The 27,675-nt window shown below is 42.7% G+C and overlaps 1 protein-coding gene across 10 annotated transcripts in view; it reads right to left on the bottom strand.

Moving 5' to 3' along the window:
• Nucleotides 1–27,675, bottom strand: part of ELMO1 (engulfment and cell motility 1) — a 527,822-nt gene that overhangs the window by 175,749 nt on the left and 324,398 nt on the right. For 9 of the 10 annotated variants that reach the window (XM_040644094.1, XM_040644098.1, XM_040644097.1 and 6 more), the window contains one exon: nt 916–1,052. In XM_040644094.1, the coding sequence (XP_040500028.1) occupies nt 916–1,052 (137 nt within the window). Of the gene's footprint in view, nt 1–915; nt 1,053–15,596; nt 16,341–27,675 lie in introns of those variants that run through there. The other variant, XM_040644101.1, reaches the window with a different exon arrangement.

Below are 27,675 nucleotides of genomic sequence, written 5' to 3'. Positions count from 1 at the left end.
TTCTGACATTCTGTTCACCAGCAGTGAAGGCCCCACAGGACGACTGTGGGATCAGACCCTTAGACTCTTAGCGACAGTTATGTCCCGAGACCCGGGTCAGCAGGCATGGGTGATGGAACCAATCAAACCCAGATCCAGAAATAGTAGCAAATGAAAGGTACTGAAGACCTCTCCTAATATTCTCTCCTAAATATACTTGTGCCAACCATCAGTTATTACCAGTCATGTGACTGTCATTAACAAGGCCTCTAAGGATAAAGATTTTGTTTCTCTTGAAAAGTTCACATGATACTTCTGCTTCTGCTAAATCGGTCAACACTCTTCTCGGCACCCAACATTCACTCACAAAGAGAAACACAAAATTCACACTTTTACAGAAAACCAAAGAAGACGTCTGTTCTAAGAATCAAACGCTTTCTGTAAACTAAAAAAAAAAAAAAAATGTTCCATATAAACTTACTCAACTTTCTGAAAGAGATTTTGCATTTGAATAAAAACTCTTTTTGACACAGGAAAGGGCAGATAACCTCAACACGTCCATAATCCACAAAGAAACCAAGTCACCTAGACAGAGCAGCCTTTCCGATGTCATTCCTTCTCGAACAGCCGCCCACACAGGTGGAGGGGGAGGTCTTTCCCTCAGTGGATGTTGCCATAACAAGGCATCCAGGACCAATGCCCTCAGAGGAAAAAGTTACCCTAGACAATATTTTTCCAAGAAAGGGTCTCTGCGGGTAGCTCCAGTTTAGTTAGCCAAAAGGAACAAAGCTGCACCACGCTTACCCCCACAGAGATGAGAGCATCACCAACACACAGCTCATGTCCATACAGGTATGACAGCTAAGGGACCACGCAGAGTCAGGGCTCCTTTGGGGACACAGGAAGCTGCTGCCTCTGCCTCAGATTCAACCTTACCTTGTTGAAGTCTTCAGAAGTTGCCCTCATTTCCTTCCATGTCTTGTTCAAGAGCTGGATACAGATGCAGAAAAACTCCTCGAAGGATCTGTCGTGGGTGAAGAACATTGGGTGGAAGTCGTTGCAGGTCTCACTGGCTGGAAGAGAGAGTTTGCAGAATGAAATGAGAGAACACGGCCACATGGAGGGGTCCCAAAGAGAGGACAGAAGGCATGTGTGGCTCAAGCCACAGTGGACGTGAGGCGTTTTGAAAAAGCAACCTGATGACAGTCCCCGTGCAACTGTGAAGTCTAAGGTCAGACAGTCAGACCTATCCCTAGGCACATATTTCACCTGAAGGAAGTTTGGTGTTGAATATGGGCTCTGTGTCTTCTTCTTTGACGTTATGAGGACGATTCAAACTAGTCTCTCAGTCACAGCTCCAACACCCTTAATTTCCCCTTTCTTGACAGAATAAGTGGTAGAGAATGAGCTTTCCTCAGCATACAATTAATTGCAACTTTGAAAATAGCATCCTTGATGATTTCTCCAGGGGGCTCTTTTCCCTCTTATGGCAGTAAGGGCAGGGAGGGGAACGACACGGACATTTGAGATCATATACCAGCTGATGTCATTAACCATTTGTTTTACATTCCTAGACACAGATGGCTGGAGGTCAAAGCAACCCAAATGGCTCTGGAGGCCACAAATGGTCCAGTCCTGGAACAAATTGTGACATCAGCCAGACTACCTTCGTGCCTCCCCATTGCAGAGCTTCTGGGGGTCAGAGCCACCACTCCAAACTCTAGCTGTGCCTACTTCTCTCCTCCTTCCCAGACCAGCACCCCAGCCACCCTCTTCTTCCCTGCTACCTGGGCCGCTTACACTTTTATAGTCCTTGTACCTATATTTCATGGGATCTTTACAATGTTTCTTCTGGTTAATGCCTCATGGATGAGGACACTGGAAGGAGCCAGGTTTTGTGACCACCTCCCACCGAAAACAGTACCCTAAGTAGTTTTGTTTTTTTTTTGTTTGTTTGTTTGTTTTTTTAATATAAGCTGTTATGTATAGTGAAAAAATTCTGGTTTTAACTGGAATCTCTTTAAAGGCCAATTAGTCTTCAAGGTTCGAAATGGTGGAATTTCAAGCCCAGGAGAGGATGGGACAGGGCCGGAGAGGGGTTTATAGCAAAGACCTTCTGCAGGTGGGGAAAGCCCTGTGCCTGCCACGTGGCTGATTCCACAAGGAGAGAATCTTCTGGCGCTGGCCCCAGCAAGAGAACCCTAACCAAACCTAAGGGGACACACTCTGCTCTGGCTGGGCCACAAGCTATGATGCACCAACCTCTTCTATCTTAGTGGATTCCAGACTTTTAGAAGGGTAGATATGAAGACACATTAATGCTGTTTTCCTCCAGATGAAGTAAGGACACAGGCTAGCAGCAATGTGCAGTCACATAGGAAAGGTTTGGGTCTGAGGACAGAGGATTTGGGTGCAAGTCCAGCCTGTGCCAATCAGGAGCAAGTCACTTTACCTTTCTGAACCTCGATTTTCTTAACCAAAAAAAAATATTAATGACATCTCCTTGTCCATCTCCATAGGTTTTAGAGAGGATCAAATGACATGACTCATGGGAAAGTGCTTTGAAAGGACAGAAGTTGCTGCGAACGTGGAGCAAGGTGGTGGCGATGATAATGAATGTTGTGCCAGTGCATGGTTTCCAAGAACATGGGTTGTTCTTTGATTTCCCCCAGTTCCTAGTCAAGCCTGTTCCCATCTCAGAAACGAGAAGCAAAAACGTATGTCACCCCAACCCCCAGCCTGTGTCACTGGCAGAAAAATGGTGAGAGTGAAGTTCTGACCTGGGACACAAAGCTATTTAAAGAACTTGGAATGTAAATACAGGCGGACTATGTGTTTGCTGCCCCGGGCAATGAGCTGTCAGTCTCACTTTCATAAGCACTGAAGCCAATGGAATTTACAAGGCTACAGCAGCGCTCTAAAACACGACTGCCATCCAAGAACTCCTTATTAATCACATTATCACAGTATCTTTTGGGGCCCAGTGTGATTATATGTGTGCTTTATGCCCCAGTTAAAGTTTTTATGGGATTACTGAAGCTGCGATAACCAGACAAAACTGAGACCAACCAGCCCTGCTCTTGCCTGGGTGAAGAGGGAGGGAAGAAACATCATTAATAATAGAGCATATTATTGGGTACATATCAAGCACCCAGGGACTCTACTGGTACTATCCTCACAACCTGGAGGGTAGGCGTTATGCTTACCTTCATTTTCTATATAAGGAAGGTAAAACTTGGAGAAATTAAACCTTCCATCATGAGCTTTCTTTAGGAGGTCCCAAATGAGCATTTGAAACCTGCCGTTTAGTTGACCCAGCAGGCTTCCTGCCTTAGTTGACAAGAGCTCAGGACATTTCCTTGTGACTGCTGCTTTGGAAATTAACTTCTCCACCCACTCTCCCAGATTCTCTTGCACGGCTTCTTCCAGAGAAACCAGGATCTTGACCTCCCAGTCCAGAGGGACTCACAGCAAGTATACAGCCAGCCCCTGCTGATGGACAACACCTGCAACGTGATAGTACCAACAGCAGCCATACCACCACCATCACCTTATGTCAGGCACTGGGCTCTACACTGTTGTTAGATGTTACAAGAAGCATGTGAGGAAGAGTTCATCAATTTCTCTTCTGTGTTTTTTTTTTTTTTTTAACTAGAAATAGGAGGATTAGAAAGGTTAGGTGTCTTCTCCAAGGCCCCAGGTCGCAAGACTTGCAAGTGGTACAGCTGGGACCCCAACTCCCATCATCAAAGCCCATCACTGTCTGGTTATACTTTTTTCCTGATTCTGTTTCCCAATTAACTCTGCCTCTACTGCACCTCCCCCAGCCAACACAAATACGAAAGAATTGCTTTTATATCCATAGAAGATATTTATGAAGTAAAATCTTATAAGTGGCATGACCTTAACTATTAATGCTTAGGGTATATTTAGAACCTAGGATTCCTCTCCTTTCCCCCATTAGTCCTGGTCTAAGTGGAGTTAGATTCAAATCACTGGGTTATACTCCTCTTCTGGATCTTACCTCCCCTTTCCTTGGGTTGGGTCATGCTGACTCCTGACAACTCTCCTGAATACCTAAGACATAGTCTACTTGGTTAAAGCTTCTATTGAACCAACTTTTTCATCTTCTCAAGATAGTCTCAGCCTCTGGAACACACCAAGTTTCCCCTAGATAGTCAGTCCCTGGGGAAGAGTGACACTAGATGAATTTATTTAACTTATTTCGAGAAATTAGCAGGTTGGGTTCCATGTTAATAAGCCCCAATTTTGTTCACTGCGACAATGCACCCACCTAAAGAAAGTACATTTCCCAGTCTCTCTTATAACTAAGAGTGATCATTATGAGCCAATCCAATTCAGTGATAGATACATGGACAGTGCTGGGTAGAGTTTCCAGGAAAGACCTTTAAAAGAGGAAAGACACTAGACTGTCTTGTTCCTTTTGCTTCTGCGTTCACACCTCAACTCTTCAAGTTCAGAACACAACTTCATGTCCAGTAATGACTGGAGTTCCTTCAGCCATTCTGTCAGCATAAAAGTGAGGGCTATCCTCTCAAGTGGAGACTTATAAGGCCTGAGGACACTGTGGAATCATCAGACCAACCCCAAACTGACCTTCTAAGGAATTCCGTGTATATGATTTAAGTCACTGTTCTCGGGTTTTCCATTACGCTTAGACATATGAAATCACCAATATGGAAACTTAAACTCATGCAAGCACAAAGATATTAGCATAAGAGAACACACGCTCAGGATTATGGGAGGCCACGGAGTAAGCAGGAATGAGGAGGAAGGACTGTGTAATGGTTACAGTCAAACAGAACTACCACATTCAAAGATCAAACTTGAGGCTCCCTAGCATACTATATAACCTTAGACCATGAAACTCCCCAAATCTGTAAAATATATGACCCTATAAAATTTATAAGCAGCAAATTAGTCTATGTAAAGTACGTGATAAGATACCTAGCACACAGATAGGTTTAGTAAACAGTGTCTATTAAGTATTATTTTTATCTTCAGTATAAGTATACTACATGGCTTCTTGAAGATTTGAACATTTCTAGGAGATAAGGAAGGGAAGAAGAAAAATCTAGTGAATGATCTTTGTGGTCCTATCGATAGGGAGGGATAGGGTCAACCAATCATTCTTACAGATTATGTCAAAATCCTATGGGATATTCAGATCCTAAAGCTGAACTTTCACATGCTGAGTGTAGATGTACCCATCAACACTGGCAGATCAACACTGTCTCCAGAGAAAAATAGCACCTGGCTCCTTCCCACTGTGTTACATAATGAAAAGAACATACATTTCAGAATCAGGTGAGTTTCGATTCAAGTTCTCACCAGGTCGGTGATGCAAGCATCTCTCTCTCCAGCTTTCTCATCAGCTAGATGGACATGCTGCTAGTTACCTCCTGGGGCCGTAGGGAGTGAAATGTCTGGCAGAGGTTGGGCCTTGACACACAGTGAAATCTACATTCCCATCCTCTCCTTCAAACCTCCAAATAATATCTAAGTTTCATAAATTCTTCTAAGCTGCTAATGAGAGAAATACTGATAATGGTTCATTAAAAAGTTAACAGTGGGATAGTCCCCAGACAGAGGGCCAGACCCCAGAAGTCGATGTATGAGGGCACAATTCCTTGCCCCTTCCAGCGAGGGAGGAAGGGGCAAGTGGAAGAGGCTGGGAGACCGGGAGTCACACAGGATGGACACTAGAGTGAGTACCCTCTTTCCCTTTGTCTTTTGTGTTTTGAAACCACAGGCCTCACTGAAGAACACTGGAACAGGACAGTCACAGCTAACAGCAGGACTGAGTCAGCCTCAGGACATATTATGTTCCCTGCAGGAGTGATTCTCGAGACTGATGAGCAGTCCTGTCTGCGTTCCTAGTGAGGAATGGCAGCGCTGCAGAACACAACTTAAATGGAGGTTTCCTGAGGAATAAAGGTGACCAGCTGAACTATAAGAATGGTACTGGCCAGCAATTACCGGAAGCTATATGCTGGCCACTGCTGTAAGAGCTCGGACTGTCCCAACTCTGAATCCTCAGTAACAGCAAAGTTACTGTTATCATCCGTATTTCACAGGGAAGGACAGTGAGAATAGTGAAATTAAGTCACTTACAGTGACAGGGCCTGGAATCAAACCCAGCATTCTCTCACCAGAGATGTGCCTGCATCCTCCACATGAAGGGACTGGCATGACAGTATCCTCAACTTCTTTATTTTTTTAAATAAGATTTATTGTTTTATTTGAGAGAGTGAGAGAGAGAGCATACACAGGGGGAGCAGCAGGCAGAGGGAGAGGGATAAGCAGGCTCCCCACTGAGCAGGGAGCCCAACGTGGGCTCAATCCCAGGGCCCTGGGATCGTGACCTAAGCCAAAGGCAGACGCGTCAAAGACTGAGCCACCCAGGCACTTCTATCCTAAACTTCTTCAAAATTCATCCCTGGCAGTGAGGAATGGGCAAACAACTTCCAGTTATAAAATAAATAAGACTCGGGGATGCAATGTACAGCACAGGGAATAGAGTTGATAATATGTCACAACTTTGTATGGTGACAGATGGTAGCTAGATTTATCATGGTGATCACTGTGTAATGTATATAAATGTTGAATCACTATGTTGTATATCTGAAATTAATACAATATTGTATGTCAACTGCACTTCAATAAAAATAAATCAAAAACAATTTGTTCCTTGACATGTTACGAGGGAAACAATGAAAAGATTCTGATGTATTTTGGGATTCATGCCTTGTTTTAAGGATGTTCCAGTATTAGAGGCAAGGATACAGCACTAAATATTAATATATTTTTTCTCTAAAATGTTTGGATTACAGATATTCAAGACTGAAATTTATCGAGCAGGAAGAATCCATCCAGACTGTCTGATCTGCTTTCCTGTCTTTGTAGTTAAGAGCTGTGAGAAAGGCAAAATGGGTTGCCCAAGAGTTCATGATGCCAGAAAGGGGGCGAAGACAAAGGGAGCCAGACTGTCAGGTTCAAATCCTGGTCCTTTCACTACTGCTGAGTCACCTGGGCAAGTCACTTCATCTATCAGTACCTCACTCTTTTCATCTGTTAACTGGGGGCAACAACAGTATAAACTTCATCAGGTTGCTGTGAGGATTCAGTGGAAAGAGTGACTATAAGAAGCAAGCCCAGTGCAGGTGCAAGGCAAGAATGATGATGCTGCCCGGGTGTCAAGTGGACCCCGGGGCCAGGCCATCCCACTGAGAAGTGTGAGCTTGCTTCAGCAGAGGGATGGCCTAACTCTCGAGAATGGGTTCCTTAATTCAGAGGTTTAAACAAACAAAAACACAGAGGGTGAGACCTATTATTGGTTTTTAAAAATAACAACACAAAGGAAAGAGTGTTGAAATTACTAGGCAATGATTTTATAAATGAAATTTACAGAGAAACTTTCAATGGGACAAAAATAGTAAGACTTTTCAAAAACCAAATTGTTTTTAAGCACACTATTTTTAACACAATGAGATTCTACTTTGTAAAAAAGAACTTAATGGTATTTCAAGTCTGGAATATGAAGGTATTTTCAGGGCTGAGGGTAAAATGGGTTCTTATTAATTTGCTGACATCGAATTCATTTATAAATAGGCCAGCTTTGAAAGCAGCTATAATCCATGCACATATGTTTTAAAAATAAAAATAAGAATGCTGTACACTTTTGTCACACTTTGCCTTTCAAAGTAGATTTGTTCCTATTTTCCATCGGATAATGCGAGATGAGGCGGGGATCGTCACTGGCGTCTCAGAGAACAAGGGCTACTGTGGTACAGCCCGGAAACAATGAGAAAGGTGTACAGAGAATGGGTTTTAGTGCTGCTCGTAACCTTCACAGGGTCACCTTTGATCCCTGGGATCCAGATTTCTTACCTGTAAATGAGACGGGCTGGTAAAGTTTCCGCCAAGTAAAAAATTCTACAACTACGCACACACACATACGTGCACACACCAGATGATGTATTTCCAACTCCCTAATGCCCAACAACAATTATACAACCTGGAGGCTGTACCGGCGCTGAACTTAGAATTATTTCCTAAATTATTATTTCTTTGAATGACAGGATGGCTACACATTTCATTTAGGGTGTTAAGGCATCGAAATGGCATTTGCTAGGCTTGGAAAATATTTGATGAGCTAGTACTTATGCTGTCTTTCATAAGAAAATTGTTAGATGTTTTTATACCCTTTCAACCTATTAATATCACCTAATGCAGACCATTACATAAGAAAATTACCTGACTACAGATAGAATGACAAGATGACATAGGCAAATGCACAAAATTTCTGCTATTTCATAGAAATTTTGTAAGCTAAATAGAATTTTCGAGATGCTGAAAAGCTCTGTTCCATGCTTTCTATGACCCTTGTCATGTTAAGGGAGACCGTGAACCCATTTGCAGGTGACCGGAGGGACACAGATTTGGGAAGCACTAGGCAAATTCTGATTATTTTTACCAAAAAAGAAATAAGCACTGGCTTAACATAAAGGGCATTTTCTTCTAAAATTATGAGCTGCAGGAAGAAGGGGATAAATCATATACACACAAAAGTGTTTAATACATGAAAACTGCCAGAGTGGTTATAAAATCTTACTAATTATCCCCAGCATGGAAATTCAAATCGGAATTATTTGTGGGTCAGTCTGGATAATATATTTCTGAATTCTCAGATGCAAATGTATACTTATACCTTCATACCTTTGCAGAAAATCGTACCCCTGTAGACTCTGAGTTTTCTATTTTTAGACCTGATATTCTTTCATGGCTTGGTTTTGGGGGTTTGGTACTGTGTGGGAAGATGCCGAAAGTTCAGAACCTTTTGTAGGTGGGAGAGGTGAAAAGAGGAGAGCGAGGGCAAAGAATTTGAAGTTCCCCAACCGCGGCTGAGTTTCTCCAATAGAGAGGCTACCACCCCCACCATTTCAGGACAGGGGATCAGAGGTCTGAAACCTGCTCAGTTCTTTCCAGCTCCTGAAGCCTGGTTTAACAGAACTCTAGATATTCTTTTCTATCCTCTATCATGCCTAAAAATAGTATGAAACCCACACTGAAAAAGACACAGTGTAGCTAATCCAATGCTTCATTGTTCACCTTCCCTATGGGCCTTTTTTAAGGACATGGAGAGAGAAAAAAAAAATACTGACTATAGTGTTAGAACTGAAAATCAGACTCTAGCACCAAAGGACAGCCAATTCAGCAAGAAGGAGCCGAGGCCCATTCCAGGCAACGCAGTGTGTGTTAATAAAAGAGCAGAAGTTCAGGAGCAAGGTTGGCCCTGGTGCAAAACTTGGTCTCACCACTTAATAGTAATGTGGCCTTGATCAACTTATACCTCTCCTGGGCCCCAATTTCCTCGATAAAAAAAAAAAAAAAAAGACAATGCCTCCCATCTCATCAGATTGACTAACTGGATAAAAGCATATAACCTGTCTGTTTAGGCATCCTAGTCCAATTACCTAAGTGGTATCAGCTTCTAAAGTTGGTCAGGTGCACCACTCCACACCTGGACTCTAGTATAATTTCATCTGTTGGATGGAAAACTATATGTCTGCATTTTCTTCTGCAAATGAAGATCCTGACCTCACTGAAGAGTTTGCAGATGCTGATGGAAAAGCTATAATAGATTTGGCTGGTTGTGTATGAACTCTAAGAAGAGTCACAAGTTTCTTTTAAACGAGTTTCCTTTCTTCCTCCCTCCTTTCCATCCACCCATCCACCCATGTGTCCATGTGCATGTCCACCTGTCCATCCATCCAACTAACAAGGTGGTTAAGATAGCATAGCCCTGGGGCCAATCAGTCTGAGCTTGGATCCTGGCTCTGCCATTCATTATCCCAATGACCTTGAGCTCATGAACAAAGACAGATCAGTAAAAGATGCGGCTGACGGTGCAGGCAGGAATCAGATCATCTAACTCTTTGGAGACAAGACTACTTTGAAAGTTCAGGCTTTATTCCTCCTGCAATGGGAAGCCATTACAGGGGTTTAAATAGGAGCATGATAAAGTAACACCTTCCCTTCTCCTTTCTTACTCTACTTTTTCTCTTTTTAATGGCATTAACATTCAGGTAATTTGAAGACTCCTCTTATTCTGGAATCCACTTACTTGGTATTTTAGTATATTAAAGACGAGTGGTAAACCAGATAAAAATGTCAGAGCTAAGTGGCTAGGAGTGTCAGTTCTGGAGTTAGGACCGGGGCTAGAATCCTCCCTCTGCACCTTAACTTTGTATCGCAACCAAGCTCAGTAATGTCTCAAAGTCCCTTATTATGATGACAATAACAGTAACTCACAGCTTGTACAACCGAGAGAAGACAGAGTCTGAGGATTCCCATAAAACACTTAGCACAGTGCCTGGCATATAATAAGCACTCAATAAATATTAACCAGAAAACCTTGTGCAGAATACAAATATGGTTTGTGATTTTCCCCTCCAAATGTTGAATTGAACACAAGGTTTAGCTTGTGGTGAAATTTATATACTTGAACCTCCCTTTGTGAAGGTACTCAGACTCTCTGGAAACTTATAGAGCAACAATATCATTGACATCTTGTGAGACATTAACAAAAAGACACAATGTGCAGAAATTCCATTACATTACGATTTCCGATAAGAGCCAGCTAAGTGACCCCTGGAAGTTTGCTTATAATTTAAAAATGGTCTTGCTGATATACTCTGCATTTGTGCTTTTCCTTTGTTCTCTGCCTGAAACAACTAAGACATGCAGGAAAACGGAACCTGGATCCTTGACACCTTATCACCTGATCTGTTGGCAAATAATGGTTTCTGGATCTACTTACAGGTCTATGAAAGGGCTCTTTCTTGGCCCAAAAAGAAAAAAAGAGCAGAAAAAAAAAGGAATTCTTTGCAAAGGAGTATCAAGTTTGCAGTGTGAGTTAGGGATGCAAAAACCAAGGGTGAAGCACATTTACCTTGCTAACTATATTTTACCTACCTTCTGGGGGTGGTGTGGCTGGAGCATTGGGAGATACAGTGGAAGATCAGGAAATAAAACAATTCTAGCGGGGTGGTAAATAATCCAAGGCAGGGCAAAGAAGAGCATAGTCAAGAAGCAAATTTCTGCATGCCTTTGTTAAAACTTCCTTTATAAGGAAAATTATTCTGAGAAGTGGCACATTAAGAGCCTGTCACACAGCAAATTTAGCATGGATATAAATAATTGCCTGTCCAACCATGTGAGATGGGCACTCAAAGGTTATGCTGGGATAGAGGCAGATTCAGGAGCAGCTGGGACGTGCCTCACTGAAAACCCAGCAAGAACTCTGTACACCATCCCGTGACCATGGATTGATTACACCTGACCCGAGGCTCAGAGTCTTAGCCAGAGCCAGGGAGCTGGCAAAAGGGGCTAAAAATAAGTAATCCTGAATCCAATAGATACAAAATGAAGAGAACATGCCAAGGCTTGCTCATCACATCATTCTTTCTTGCCTCTGCTGCTCAGTAAATGACTCCCCGTAAAATCTCAGTGATTACCTATAGCTATTAGGATAAAATGCAATTGTGTTAGCAAGTCATTTAGCACTTCCCAGTCTGGCCCTACTCCACTCCTTCTAACTTCTCTCTGACCTCTCGTGGAACCCTAAAATCAATCACAGTTTCTATCTCTTTATCAAATAAACCACCCCTACTTGTATTTCTACATGTTAAGCTCTTGGGTTTCCCTCTTCACGGAGCCCACCGAGTTGTCTTCCAAAGCCCATTCCTTTGCTAAAGGCACTTCACTCTGCCTTGACCACCTGCCTCTCCCCTTGTGTTTCTGCAGACCTTTAATTTTTCTCCTCTACCTGTTTGGATTCCCCCTCCTGCTTATGAGCCTGCAAAACTAGAAGGCTTTAGTAACTTCTGCATTCTTTATGGTTCTCACATGGCCAGACTCCCACTAACACACGTCCGCACGTCCTTCCTTGCTGACCCTCCTTGTGCTTCCAGTGACATGCTTTTCTTCCCCATGGCTCCCATCATGCCCCGCTTCAGGCACTGCTTAAAGAAAAGGAGGAGGGATGCCCCCCACTTTTGTACAACACACACCTCCGCACTTCTGCTGCGATGAGGGCACTCGAAAGGCTCCACACATGCTTCACCCCCTGCTTTAAAACAGTCCAACCTGCAAAATGATCCAGTCCTCCTCCTCCTCTCCCCCAATTTTCTGAACCCTCATAGTTGTTCTCCTAGGAGAACAATGAGGGATGTTATAAAGGAAGCAAATTAATCATGCCAATTCAACAGAAAAGAAAAACAAATCTGATGATGTTCCTAAAATACAGAGGCGTAACCCTCCTCTGTAGATCAACTGCCAACACCCAGGCCCTGGCAGGGGCTTCGCTTCACCGTCTCTCACCCCGCCTCGTTCGCTGTGCACCCAACTCAGAGCGGGAACACTGGGTCCAGTGCTCATCTTGGTCCCTTCTTGGACTCTGTCGCAAGGAACATACAGCCTTAAGGATTGCACGACAGTGTGAACAATGCATTCACCCTGGGTGGTGGAATTAAGGGAGATATGGAGGGATATTTAGGGAATAATCCACTGACAGTCATGCTTTTGCCAATGTGGGATTTGAGAGGATGGAGATTTATATCAGTGAACCGCAACGGAGTTAAGTCCCTAATATTTCTGCCTATATATAGTTCCATTCAGTCCTCTTAAACAAGACAGCATGATAAGAAGCACGTCTCTCTCTTGCCCAGGATTACGTGGGCAGGTCGGTGTGGAGGGATGGAGAGGCATCAGTGTATGAACATAACGCCAGGCCCCACGCATATCCTCAAGCATCACCATAATGATTTAGGAAAAGGTCAAGCTTTACACAGGCACCTGACTGAGATTTACCAAAAACAAGGAAACTAAGGGATAAGGCATTAAATATCAAACCAGAAACAGCTGGCTGGAAAACTTGAAAAGGACATAATCTGAATAACTAGACACTTGGGGGAAACGGCTTCAGCAAATTAGAAGGTGAGCAGCCTAGAAAAGGGTGTTACTTACTTCAGAATATCGCAATGAGCATGTACCAAGAACTGTTCTAAGCTCCTTGGAAGTATTTTCTCAGTTAATCATCAAAACAATTCCATGAGGTAGATGCAGCTCTTATCATCCCATTGTGCAGATGAAGAAACTGAGGCGCGGAGGAACGATGTGGCTTGGCTCACAGAGCTAACAGGAGGCAGAGCCAGGGTTTCACAATGGTTTGGGTCCAGAGTCCTTGCTGTCCTGCTGCTCACCGGGCAGCGATTTCCCTCCACCCATGATCTTTACATCAGAAGGTGAATACTTTCTAGAATGCCTATTTATTGTGCTTTTAAAATAATGTAATTCCATTTCTTCCTCCTCAGACCCACCATTTTAACAAGGACCTCATCTTGCTAACTAGGATAATTTTTGGATATGCAATTCTTACAGTGGGTAAGATGGAACTGCTTTTGCCAATTTATCTATGGCAGACATGTATGCCCATTGAAACGCTTCTGTTTTCATGCTGGGGGGGGGGAATCAACAATTTGTAGACTCTTAATTTCAGGGATATTTATTTGCTCATTGGCTTAATAGATACTTATCCTAATAAAGAAGATATAAAATTTATCTCTTTTAATGCAGGCTAATATCCTGAAAGATTAAGAAATCAAGCTAGTGAGACCAATCTTTTTCTTCATCGAACAATTATATAGTGCTTAATATATACGAGCCACTGTTCTCAGTGCTTTTAAATGATTTAATCACATGAGAAGTAAACATAAGCCACGTTTCATTTTCATCTCTATGTCACAGGTGAGGAAACCAAGGCACAGAGAGGCTAAGAGACTTGTCCGAGGTCACACAGCCAGATGTGCTTGCAGGAGGCAATCGCGGGCAGAGGCTGTGCCCTGGATCAATATGTGTATAACCAGTGCACTCACTCGGAGCTCTCCTTGCCCCAGTAGCTTTTTAACTACATACTTGTGCTACTGCTATGCTAACTATTACACGGTTAGATAAGAGTTTGCCTAGAGTTCACATCAGACCACGAGGCCCCTCTGACCCTGACTGATCACACACATATCCATGATCACCCCCAGTGTCTCAGATTTCAGAATCTCTCTCATCAATGAAGAGCCAAATTATGTCACTTCCACTCATTAAAAAAAGTTCTGTGCACTCTGATTTCTTTTTCAAAAAAGATTATGTTAGGACCGAATCTCTTTATTTCACAGAAACAGACTCAAAAACAAACAAACCAACAAACAACCAGCTGTCAGTGTTCTGGTTGATATCTTGCAACATGAATTTGAGTGGAACATGGCATATCTATTCCCTAGGGTGTGCTCACAGACCCACAGAACATATCCCCTTGTCTTGAGCACACAACACATCCTGGAAGTGAATCTGGTTTTGTAGTTGATAAAAATTATTTTCACTATTAAAAGGCACTAGTAAAATTAGGTTTAAGCTCTTGTTACTGTTTTAATGAGACTATTTTTTTTTTCATCCTACATAGCATTGTGGACTAATTAGTATTCCAGTGAATTGAACATTGGTTTCTTGTCCCTGGGCCATTGGAACGAACATATGCAAAGATTCTGTCTTAGAAATGTGTGTTTCTGAAGAATTCAGTCTTAAATTGATGGATGAAGATATACTCTAACCCTTCATTAGTTATCTAAATTCTTCTTATACTGAATATCCACTACGCCCCCTCCCCCATCCAGTCTTGCTAACATAATGATAATTAACCCCTGCAGCTTCTAGAATATCCCTGTATTTTGGGGTGATTGTTTTCCAATTGCAGACTTTGTCTCCAGTTGAATTAGCCTTAAACCAAATTCAGCGAGAGTTATTTTGGCCTCCAGGTTCTTGGCCATCATCTTTTTCTTCTTTCTTTCTTTTTAAACCCTCACCAAAAAGAGGTCATTTTAGATAAGGATGCATCTTAATGAAAACCTAAATAAGGATAAGACTAAAAATAAGGTGCTTTTAGTCTCAGTAGGAAGATTCTGATAGAAATTCTCAGACCTTCCTTCTATACGAAATGAAAGTTAATGCTCTCAGACACTTTAATTCTCGTTCTTTGTAGGCAGTTATTTTATTTTTTGGTCATTCAATTTTGTTCTTGATATTTTGAGAGAGTTCTTTCCCTCTCCCCTGACGAATGCATTCAGGAACTTCCATTTTATAAAAATTTTCCAACTGTCTAAAAACAGAGCCCATTTCTGTTATAAGTGTTATTCTCTTACACATACAAGAGACCAGAACATCTCCTATGGTCACTAGAATGTACCACAAGATACCCAATATGGCGCCATGTTTCCTGCTAAGAAAGACATTCTATCTGGCACATATATATGCAGGTGGATTTTTCCTGAATGTCTTCAAAATTATCCAACAGCCATTAGGATCTTAGAGGGGAAAAACATAACAACAACAGCCCACCAACACTAGATAACTGCTTCTTCCCAATTTCACTGCTCTCGCTTGTCTCCTTCACAGACTTGTTCTTGGTTTTCAGGTTTCCTTTCTACCCAAGGTTCTGTTCTCACCTTTCTCTTCTCTCTCTTCACTCTTGCCCTAGCAAAACTCACCTTGTTCTGCAAATTCCATGCTCACAGCGGCCAAATCTCCACTTCAAGCCCACGTATTTCCCCTGAGTTCCAGACAACCAGCTCCTTACTGGACAAGTCCACCTGGATGTCCATTAGTCACCTCAAACTCAAAGTGACCCAAACTGAACTCATTATTCAAACTTACTGGGTTTTCCACCTCAGCTACTAATCTACTTGGCTGTCTACGTCAGCCTTGACTTCTCTCCCAGTCACCCTCATATCCTAAACATATTTCCTCCTGTCTTGGCGCAAGTGCTCATCTCCCAGATTATGACAAAATGGTCTCTCACCCTCAAGACACATCCATTTTCCTCACTGGCCCACGTACAGAGTTTGTTAAAGTCTAACTACAGCCACAGCAAGACACAGATATAGCAATATCAAGAGTTTAATTTTTTAATGCTTTTTCATAGTGACAATAATTAAGCCATTCTGCTTAAAAATCCCTCAGATAAAGTCGAAAATCCTTAATAAATGTGGACCATGCCTCGCCCTGAAGAAGCCAATTTCCAGGCAAGTTTTTAAAAATAAAACTCCCAGAATGCATTTGTCAGGGGAGAGGGGAAAAAAGAACTTAAAAATTTTAAGAACAAACTAAAATGACCAAACAGACCAAATACCCCTTTGCAATACTTCGAGATGCCAACGTATGACTTCAACACCCTTCCTCATCCCATTCCCCTCCTCAGTGATAATCCCTACAGGTCTTTAGGATCCGATGCAGTTGTCAACACCTCTAGGGAATGCTTTTACTCCTAGTATCTAGAGGCTGACACTTCCAAGCTTCTCCATCTCACCCTCTGCCAATTTCCCAATTCTGTCTGCTTTTGTGTCTCCCCATAGGAATTCCAAGATCCTGGGACCCGGGACCATGCCTTCCCCGTCTTTGTATCCTCAGTACTCAGGTCTTCAAAAAATGTTTGTGGGATGCATGGTTCATTGTGAAGTGGTTCTCGTCTGATGGCACAAAGCGACTGAAGCCACAACACTCAAAAATACTTGGTCTCCTTACACTGAAGTTTTGCACTGGAACATATTCTTGCCGGTGCCTGTTAACCACTAAACATCCCTCCCCACTGACAAAACAAAACATGACCACAGGAGGAGGTTCTGCAGAGACCATGCCCACACATTTCAGTGCCTGGGCTAAAATAAGCATGTGAGTGTGCAGGACTCATCATCATATTGTACCAGGAAGCGCGCCCTCCCATATTTAAAAATATCCTTGTTGGGCTTGATTCAGGCTGCTCCTCATTCCAGGCCTGCCTGAGTCACTGGAGAAACATCCTATTAGGGTGCACCCCCACTGATTAGCTTCCTTTGTATGTTCGCGATGAGTTAGGAGACGTGACTCGCAGTTCACTGTTATGACAAAAAGAACTTGCTCTCCCTTCCTTTTCATTACTGATGTTTTGTGGGCTTCATTGGCACCTCTTAGAAACATCTAAGGGAGCCAGGGGCAGCTCAAGAATTGGCATTATTTATTTTTAACAAGCAACTCTGCTTAAAATGCCTTTCATCAGAGCAGTAGATACTTTGATGGCTCGACACATCCGAGGCTCACAGCACTCCCGGGAGGCGAGTAGCTGGTCAGTCTCCCTCTGCCCTGTCACCAGTGGGGAGCAGGAACACTCTAAAGAGGTGAAGACATGCACCATACCCTTCTGCGGGGTTGGCTCCTAAAGCTGGTCTCCCAGAGCTGCTGTTGATAAATGGCTGGCTGGATATTTGCTCTTGGTTATGATACAAATCCTTGACCAAGAAGAGAGCCGTTCTCCAGCATCATCAGTGGCCAAGCAGTGAATGTGAAGCAAAGTGAGAGGACAATCAAATGCCTGCCATCTTCTATATGCCATCCAGGGCACTCCGGAGCTGCCAGTGGAAGAAGTTTTAGGTTCCACCACAGCTGTAAACAATAGAGGTTAATTCCTTTTGTTCCATGCCAGGAAACATTTTGAGTGGCTATTTGCAGAGGTGAATCAGGCAAGGTCGCTGCCCCGAAGAACAGCAAAATCAAGTACAGTGAGTTACAGACCACAAAGGAAGAACATGCAAAGGGTTATGAGAAATCCAGGGGAAGGATGGGTTTATTTTCTTAGAGAAATTGGCATTTGAATTGGACTTAAGGGTGGGTAGAATCTAATTCATAGTTCTGAATGTGTTTTTCTTTCAGAACAATTTCCCAGTCAGGCTCATTTCAAATTCCACTTATATTCAGACTCCAAATTCCATAATCAACGTCTCTTGGAAGCCATTTAAATGCATGCATAGAAGTCTGCCGGCAAAGATGCTTCTACGAACAGTTCTATCAGGAGCAGGTTTATGGTGGCCAATAAACGAAACAGAGCAGAGACTCACTAAGTCCAGATCGCTCTGCTTTCCAGGGGATCCTGGTGCAGTGAATTCTGCCTCTGCTTTAATAGAAAGTGATAAAAATACTACCACCCACTTACCTCAGAGGCACACTGCAAGGATGGATAATGTTCAAAGCACTTAGGATTTTTTAAGGAGAAAAGTGCTCTATGAAAACAGAGCTTTGTTATCATGAATGTTGGGTGAAAATGAAGCAAAAACAATGTCTAGAACATGTGTTCAGAAGGAAAAAAAAACAGACACTAGACTATAACTTTCGAGCAAGTCAGCATTGCACAGCCAAGGCCTGAATGTTCATTCCCAGAGGGCAGGGGCATAATGATCCAGGGTGTGTTGACTCTATGCGGAAATAAGGCAAATGTAGGGTCTTCGATGACAGGGGTTCCTATCAGAATACAGAATCTACAAAAGGAAATGTGAGTCAATTTGTCTCATGACCAGGTACGAAAATCCACATCCAAGATAATCAGAATTGATTCTCTAAAAGCCAAGAAGAGGACACACAAAGGACACAGAGAAAAACCATTCAGCGCCCAAAGCAAGAAGGGGTAGGTGATCCGGAACATTCAGTGGTACAGAATAAAGACAACAGAAGATAAAGAAAGGGTGTAAACAGTTAAAGAGTAAACTCTCTGAATTAGGTTGCAGCACAGTGTAAAAGAAAGCAAGCAGACTGTTAGCAGGCTTAAGTAATGGTCCACTCTCCAATACGGAACAGACATATGTTTTCTGGGTGAATTACTTAATTTCTCACAACCTCACATAGCTGAGAAAATCAAAGGAGAAAATGTATAAAAAGTATCTTCAAAGATGTTCTGGTATCATACGTGGTAATTGAGCTGAGTTCCAAGGAATAGATGCAAGACTGGGGTTGGAGGGAAGGTTCTGGAAAGGACCCAGTAACCTGTAAGTGATATAACCAGGGTTTGGACTTCCATGATAGAGAAATATTCAAAACAGATTTTTGACAAATTGCACATGGAAGAGAAGATGAAATTCAAAAACAAAGTCACTTTGAGAGCCTGAGTTTGCACAAATCAGAGAATAAAATGGCTGGTGTAAATGGGAAGCTGGATGGAGGAAAGAAGGTGGCAAAATGGGGAGGAGTGAGGACTTTGTTGGTGCAAAACACCAATGAACAGAACAAAAAGTAAGCTTCTAACAAAATAATAAAATGAGGAGCTGAAAGTTTATTGGCGGAATTTTTTGCATCCGCTAGTCATTCTCACAGCAAACAAAGTGGCAATTCTCTTCAGCAAGAGCAGCATGTGACTTTTAATGTTTTAACAGAAGAAAATCTGCAATGAAGAGGTTTCTCATGGGAATAGGTTTGATGCCAACAGTTCCTGTGCATTATGTGGGAGAGTCACACACGTTTTCCCATTATTTTCATTAACCTCAAAAGCTTTTGTTTTTACTCCAGGCTGATATCTATGTTTGCAGTTCCTTCTCCAATTCGGCCAAAAAAACTGATGGGCCATTCTTCCCTTGGGTTCTGGCCAATTCTGTCCCCTAACCCCTATGGCCAAGGAGACTGGAATATAATTGAGCTGCTACCTGGGAAAATACAACCATCTCCCATGGTGAGGACTCAGCAAGCCATGCCAGGAATCAGGCCATCAGAAGGCCTGAGCAGCCTGGACACAGGCCTGCAGCCTCTGGCAAAGGAATGTGACAGAGACAAAGGCCAACACTGTTCTGGAGAAAATTCAGACAGAGGGAGAAGGAGGGAGGGGACATGAGCTGAGGCAAATAACAATCTGTGACAGAATCCACAGAAATCAGTTATCAGCCCAGATCCCCCAGCAGCACCCAACCAAGTCCGTGAAGTCAGAAGTCAAGGTCAGGCTGCTAAGTGAATGAACACAGAGGACAAAGGGTCAGTGTGGGTAACATTTAAAATCTGTATCTGTAAATACTTCTCCTTTCTCTCTCCATGTCTGTTATAATCTGAACTCTCTCTGAGTATTTTTCTTACAGAAGACAGAAACTCTTACTAACAAGACAGCTCATTTTCAAAGGTTTTTTTGTTTTTGCTTCAAGGGACTCTCATTTTGACTAAATGAATGTTATCAAAACTTCGGTTCAGGTCATGATCTCAGGGTCCTGGGATAGAGCCCTGTGTCGGGCTCCCTGCTCAGCGGGGAGTCTGCTTGTCCATCTCCCTCTCTCTCTGCCCCTCTTCCTGCTCATGCGTGCGCTCTCTCTTTCTCTCAAATAAATAAATAAAATCTCAAAAAAAAAAAAGAGGATGATAAATATTTCCAGAGATGACAGTTCCAATTTAACAGAGGTAATGCTTGAATGGACCCATCTGCTCAGCCCACAATCCACCATACACCCAAAAGATATATCCCTTAACTGTCCTGTCCCATGCTTTTCAATATGGAACCACACAGATCCCCTCAATGGAAGCCAAAGAAAACAAGCATGAGTCTGGAGCTTCTTGGCAACAACTCCCGGGGATCATCCAGCTTTATACACACCCTTGCACTTCCCGTTTACATCAGTTTTAATGTCTCCCTTGCTTCTAACAGCCTTGACTTTTCCCCTGCCTAGTTGGCTCTAATCTCATGGACACAGTGCGCACTCAGTCCCTGTGGCTGCTTTAGGTCTCTGACCTGCCTGTGCAGACTCATGTCCCTGGAACTCCACCCAAGTGTACCCTGGTTTCACAGGACAATTTCTCTTATTTTAATAGAACCTTGTGGAATGAATTAAGTCCCTGACAGTGACCCAAAGGATGCTCATAATATTTTGGAACAGACTTTCTGGTCTCTCTTAATTCTTACTATTAAAGTTGTTGCTTTTTCTAAATATTCTAAGCATCACTTACACCTTGAATTCTTAGCAACAGAGGCTGGAAATGAAGAGATATGACAAGTTTCTTGGTTACATGGTTTCTAATACTACTTTTCCCATCTCAGGAAACTCTAAGATTCATTTTTTTTCCTTCAAAGGGTTAGAAAAAGTTCTTTGTAAGATTTAAGGAAACGAATCCCTGCTGCTATAAGTAAATGTGACTTTGTTTGCAAGAACATGCACATGGGCACACACAGGCTCACACAACAGGGGGCCCTTTACATCCTGTCAAAGGGTAAGATGTACAGATCATGACATGCCATGGTCTGAGGTAAATAGGTTTATCTCCTTTCTACATATGATCAACATAATGATGATTTAAGATAAAATGTAGGCTCCAATCCAGGATAATTAAAAATGCAACAACGTAAAATTTTCATTTTACTCAGGAAAGTTGTTATATTATAATGCTGTCAAGCATTCCTGTGATGATGGAAATCTGTGTGTGTGTGGTGGGTAGAGCTATTAAGCATTTGGAATGTAGCTAGTAAGACTGAGGAACTGAATTTTTATTTTATTTTTTTTTAAAGATTTTATTTATTTGAGAGAGAGACAGAGAGGGCATGAGCAGGGGGAGGGGCAGAGGAAGCCAAGGAGAGGGAAAAGAAGACTCCCCGCTCAGCAGGAAGTCCGATGTAGGGCTTAATCCCAGGACACTGGGATCATGACCTAAGCTGAAGTCATATGCTTAACTGACTGAGCCACCCAGGTGCCCGAGGAACTGAATTTTTAAATTTTATTTATTTCTACTTAATTCAAATTTAAAGAGCTACACATGGCTAGTGGCTAACATATTGGGCAGTGCAGTTCTAGAAAGATGCATATTCAGCTTAGACACCTACTATCAGACAAAACATTCACAAAGCACAAGACTAAAACGGAACAGAAATAGTTTGAGATCATTTTACTCATCAGTACTCTCTTTGGCACAGGTTAAACAGGTGACTTTATTCAAGAAAAAAACTGCTGTGAGTTCTCACATATTAGGTCTTCCAATCCATGACCAACGGAAGTGAATCCACATGGAAAGGATTTAGCAGTATTATGCCAATAACATGAGCTGACACAGAAATAGCAGAAGTGTAAACACAAGAGCACCTGGCTGCTATTATTGTGTGCCTGATGTGATGTGCAGTACTCTAAGAGGGGCAAATCCCCCCTCCTTCCCAAGACAGGATTCCATTCATCTTGGGCCCTGGAAAAAAGAAGCCAGTGACATACTTAAAGTGCATGTTTCTCACATCATGCTACCCCCAGTTAGTGTATTTCTCTACCAGAGATTATATAGCCCACCCCATCAACCACAATATAGTGGGCATGAGAAATGGGTGTTGCACATTCCTTACAGGTCTATCATTAAGATTCTATGTCAGTCAGGGAAAGGAAGTTGGGGAGATCAAAGAAAGCGTAGCATATATAATAGGCAATGTTAGCATTCCTTATAGGAAAGGAAATAAAGAAAAACAACACTCAGGTTACATCACTGCACCACCTTGGCTTCCCTATTATGTCCTTAAGGAAAAGGAACAGTGCAAAGATTGTTACCATTTGTCATTTTATAGCCATAAGCCTGAACACATGAAGCCTTATTCATCATGCCTGCGCTACAGGCCTCTGAAATATACAAGGTATATTTCAAATAGGAAGGTCTTTGCCCACCTTGCTGATCTACTGTGGGCTCTTGAGTTACCACTAGAACAGTGGTGATATATATATATATATACTGTCTAATTTAGTCCCAGAAATTCTCAGCCAGAATGAGGGAATTGGGAGTAGGATGGAGGTATTATTTGAAAAACACTACCAAGGAGAAAAAAGGGTGAGTTTTGTTGTTGTTGTTGTTGTTGTTGTTGTTATTGTTATCAAAAAGGATGAGTTTTTGACATAAGTTTAAAAGGAATGCAGTGAACGAAAATGAAGTCACAACACCTAACATACTGGCCAAAGAAAGGGGAGCAAAAATGTGAATCTCAAGCTATGCATACGGGTGACCTCGCCCACAGGAGCACACCAGTTACTGCTGGCAGAGCAGCTGCCCATGCACATATACACCTGAACGGAGCCGCTGTCCATCCAGTTACCCTGAAGTGGTCTTAGGTGTTCTTCACGTTGTTTGCTATCCTGATGAAATACATGTAGCTAATTATACTTTTGAAAATAAAGGCATTCATGATTTATGTTTCACAACATAAGTAACTGCTTCCATGTATTTTCTTTTTTTAATTAAAGACTTTATTAATTTATTTGAGAGAGAGAGAGAGAGAGAGCACACAAGCAGGGGGAGCGGCAGAGGGAGAGGGAGAAGCAGCTCCCCAAAGAGCAGGGAGCCCGACGTGGGGCTCGATCCCCGCATCAAGGATCGTGACCTGAGCTGAATGTATTTTCAACAGCTCTGTTCTGCTCAAGAGAGTTACATGTTCACAGGGACTTTTACCTTGCATTTCACTGTAAAGGCATATGCAGAGCCAGGTCTTTCTGTAAAACCTGGTTTGTTTAAGGTGGTATTGTAGTAATTAAACGTTTCCCTGTTAACCGCATTCCTCCTGCTTGGTACTGATCTCTCTCAGTCATGGCCTGATTTCTTTCTTTCCTGAGTTAATCTGCAGGAGCACATCCGCTCAAGCTGAGCTGCCCAGTTACCACATTGGTGACGTCAGGATTAGATTACAGCTTAACGTCTTTCGGCCCAGCAAGCTATAATAAAGATTCAGGTTATGTGGGGAGAAGCCAGTGGAAATCTACCACAAGAGATCACAAGTTCAATTCCACATCTGAGACAGCCTTGCTTCTGCTCTTCCCCTGGCACGCCACACCCAAGCCACGGCAAATCCACAGGAGTGGTCTCTCACACGTCTCTAACAGTGACACGAATGGGGGTACTGTTCTCCGTCCCCAGTGCAAGGAAGCCACTGTCACCTCACCTCACCAGCTCTTAACAAGACCTCGTCATTCCATTCCTGCCCCACTCCAACTGCCGTAATCCATTCTTCACACAGTACCCAAAGGTGATGTTTTAAAACACATCAGAATGTGCTGTTTCCTGCTTCAAATCAAATGCCTATCACTCTTAGAATGAAATCTACTTAGATGTCATTCTACAAAGCCCTAGGAGCTCTGCCTTCTGTTGGCCTCTCCCACCTCATCACAGACCTTCCTTTTCTCCTACATCCAGACACCCTGACTTCCTGCTGTCCTAACACCCACAAATCTCATTTCCAACTATAAGGCCTTTGCACTGCCTGTCTCCTCGGCCTGGAATATTCCTTAACTCTGAATGGTGGCTTTCCTTGTGACATTCAGGTCTCAGCTTAACAGTGTGATCTCTTCACAGTCAGACCCGGTATGACGTAGCCTCTAGCATATCACCCGATTCGGTCCAGGCGGAGCATCTTCTGCAACATGACATGTTTATTCACTGCCTCTCTCTACCCACTTGCAGTAAGCCCCATGCGGGCAGGGCTGTTGTCTGTGCAGCCTCCCATTGTGTCCACACTGCTGAGAACAGCGCAGACAGCACAGAGAAGACTGTGAATGTTTCTGGTGACCTCAAGCTGCCACTAAGGAAGGTACAGGAGGTCTGCCTTCCCAGGCAGAATCTCAGAGCCCCACAATCACCCTATTAACTTCTCTCTTCAAACCACGACTAAAACAAACATACCACCCCAGCAAACCATAAGCAACAGAGCAGTCTTTTCTCAGCTAATAGTCACAAAGGAAGCAGAGACAGGAGATAAACTGATGGATTCCCTGAATGTATTGACAGGGCACCACAGCTTTCCTCTCTTGCATCCCGAATTTTATTAAAGGCTGCAAGGCAGCTCTACTGACCACGGTTCTGAACCCTGGCTATACACCAGAATCACCTACTTTTTAAAAATGCTGAAGCCACAGACAGCAGATGAGCAGTCTCCAGGGCAGGTGAGGTGGGGTGGCAGGCTGGCTATGAGGGCACCCTGAGGTGTTGGGGGTGGTACAAATCGTCTGTGTTTTGACTGTGGTGTTGGCTGCATGACTGCATGTGCGTGTCAAAACTCAAAGCACTGTACACACATGAAAAGGGTCAACTCTTCTCTGTATAAATTTTATCTCAATAAACCTAATGAACGAAGAACTGCAGAGGTCAGAGTCTACCCCAGATGATTTGAATGAAACAATCTGAGCCTGCGCCAGAAGAGGATTTAAAAGATCCCTAGTTATTCGAACACGCAGCCAGGAGCCCGATGTGAGTCCAGAACCCGTGACCACACAGCAGTCACACAAAGGAGGGGAAGCCAACAGAGAAGGGGCTGGGCCAAAGGCCAGCCATGCTGCCAGCTCTAGAGAAAGAAGTCAGGCTTCTCACTTCGGAGGTTTGTGAGATGTGTGCTTCCCTTACTTCATTACAGTGACGCTCGCCCTGATGCCCCACAAGGGGCTGGGATAATGAGTAGCCTTTTTTATACGCATCAGACAGAGTCGGGGCCAGGGGGAGAAGCACGGAACGTTGGTTCATAAGGGAAAAACGCTACAACCTGCTTAATTTTTTTTTCAATGAATTACAATAAATAGATGCTTGTTTTTAAGTTTTGCTTTTGTTCTGCTTGTTTGTGATACAGCAAATAGGCTATTTTGGAGAAGATGTGAAAATCTTCAGTGAGGCATGGGCAGGGAAGAGCTCTGTCCCAGTGTACCTACTTCCGTCGCCCCTGGGTGAGGCTGAGAGTGCTTACTAATTAATAAGGACAATAATTGTAATGGCCATTCCTCTGTCTCAGGTCACCCAGGGGCTTTGGAGCAGCCCAGGTGAAATAGTAAGTCCCTATTATTTTTTTTTAAAGATTTTATTTATCCATTTGAGAGAGAGTGAGCAAGAACAGGGGGGAGGTGGAGGCAGAGGGAGAAGCAAACTCCCCACTGAGTAGGGAGCCGGATGCAGGGCTCAATCTCAGGACCCCGGGATCATGATCTTAACCAACTGAGCCACCCAGGCGCCCTGTAAGTCCCAATTATTGAGTCATTTGATTCCTCCTAGCTTTAAAAAGATGATTTATAGTTCATCTATATACTCCACAGAAAATTCTGGAAAAGTTTCTGTGACATAAGCAGAGCCTAGATTTAGACATTGAGCTTCACTGGCTGCATCCTTGAACACTTAATACATTCTTATTATCATGATCATAGGCATCTTTACTTACCATCACGCTGAATTCAAAAGCTACTAAAAATCATTAAAAGAGTAACACTTTCATCCACACTAACTTCTAGGTCTTCTAAGATTTATTCTAGGATCTTAAGTCATCTTCAGCTGTTTATGGGTACGGGATTCATTCTGAAAGCTCCAAAATATTCTATGGTACGAAATGGGTTAGGAATGTGTGTAAAAAAAAATAAGTAAATGAATTAGAGAAGTAATGCTGAAGTGATGTACATGAATATGGTTAACACTCTGTCATTTACTGAGGCTGTTCCAGGCTATTGTTAAATTTGCATGCTAGGTTTTGCCCACGTGTTGCTCAGATAAAGCGGTTACACAGCTGGGCTCTGTGACGGAGGCAATGCTACTCTCCTAGGGCGAGGCTCTGAATGCTTCACAAGGATGAGCAATAGAGACCCTGGGAAAGGGGAGCTAGTTTAACACAGTGACACACACACACACAGACACCACAACCTAGGACTACACTCTGGACTTCCTACAGTATAAGTCAGTGACTAAACATAAAGTGGTGTCCGGGGTAGGCTCATGGAACAGAAAAAGAACATTAGGTAAAAACAAAGAAATCTGAAAAGATTATGAACTTTAGTTAATGTTACTATTATTAATGGTAATGAATGTAACATACTAAGACAAGAACAAAATCTGGGTGCAGGGTATATGGGAACTCTTTGTACTATCTGTGCATTTTTTGGTAAATCTAACACTGTACTAAAGAAATACAGTTTGTTAAAAAAAAAAATAGTGACACAAGAAGCTTAGATTTTGCATTGTCTACTTACTGCCCCAAACTTATGACATGTCATTGTTATAAAAAAAAAAAAAACTTCTCTATTTTGATAAAATGGTATATACATTTTTTCAAATTGCAACAGTTCAAAAGCTTTTTTTAAAAATGCTTTTTTTCCCCATCACTGGCTGCTTGTGCTCTACAGCAATTTCCCTGCCCTTTATTCTCTAATAAATCTTAAAAATACCACGTATTTGAACTTGGGAGGAGGAAGAGTTATTTATATATGTATGCATTGCTTCTTCCACAGAGGAATTAAGAGAAAAGGAAAATAGCTCAATAAAGGCTTGTTTTTCCTAAACTCCAAAATAGTCTAAAATTACAAAACAGTCTATATTTCCATGATAAAGAGTATATTTTATGCAATACTTCAGAGTTAAAGCATTTCCCCATACATTATCATACATCAGGTAACTACTATGAGGCTTAGCATTACCCTTATTTTGGGGCACCTGGGTGGCTCAGTCAGTTAAGCATCAGACTCTTGCTTTCAGCTCAGGCCGGGATCTCAGGGTCTGAGATCAAGCCCCACGTTGGGCCCCACACTCAGCACAGAGTCTGTTTGTCCCTCTCCATCCCTCTCACACTTGTTCCTCTCTTGCACTCTTGCTCTCTCTCAAATAAATAAATAAAATCTTAAAAGAAGAGAATTACCCTTATTTTGAGATGAGAAAACAGGTTCTCAGAGGCAAAGTAAAACCTTCAGGCCATGCAGGGCTGTCGGCTACCTGCTGGCCTCGTGACCTCTCCTCCACCCCGCCGGCGCTGGAGCCCACACGGTCACCCTGGAGGCAGCCTTCTGTGGATAAAGCCCACGGAAACATCTTGCCAAATTCTAAATC

This window comes from Ursus maritimus, unplaced genomic scaffold (genome assembly GCF_017311325.1).
Source record: "Ursus maritimus isolate PB19 unplaced genomic scaffold, ASM1731132v1 scaffold_3, whole genome shotgun sequence".
Classification (NCBI taxonomy): domain Eukaryota; kingdom Metazoa; phylum Chordata; class Mammalia; order Carnivora; family Ursidae; genus Ursus; species Ursus maritimus.
This window is presented reverse-complemented; position numbering and strand designations above follow the sequence as displayed.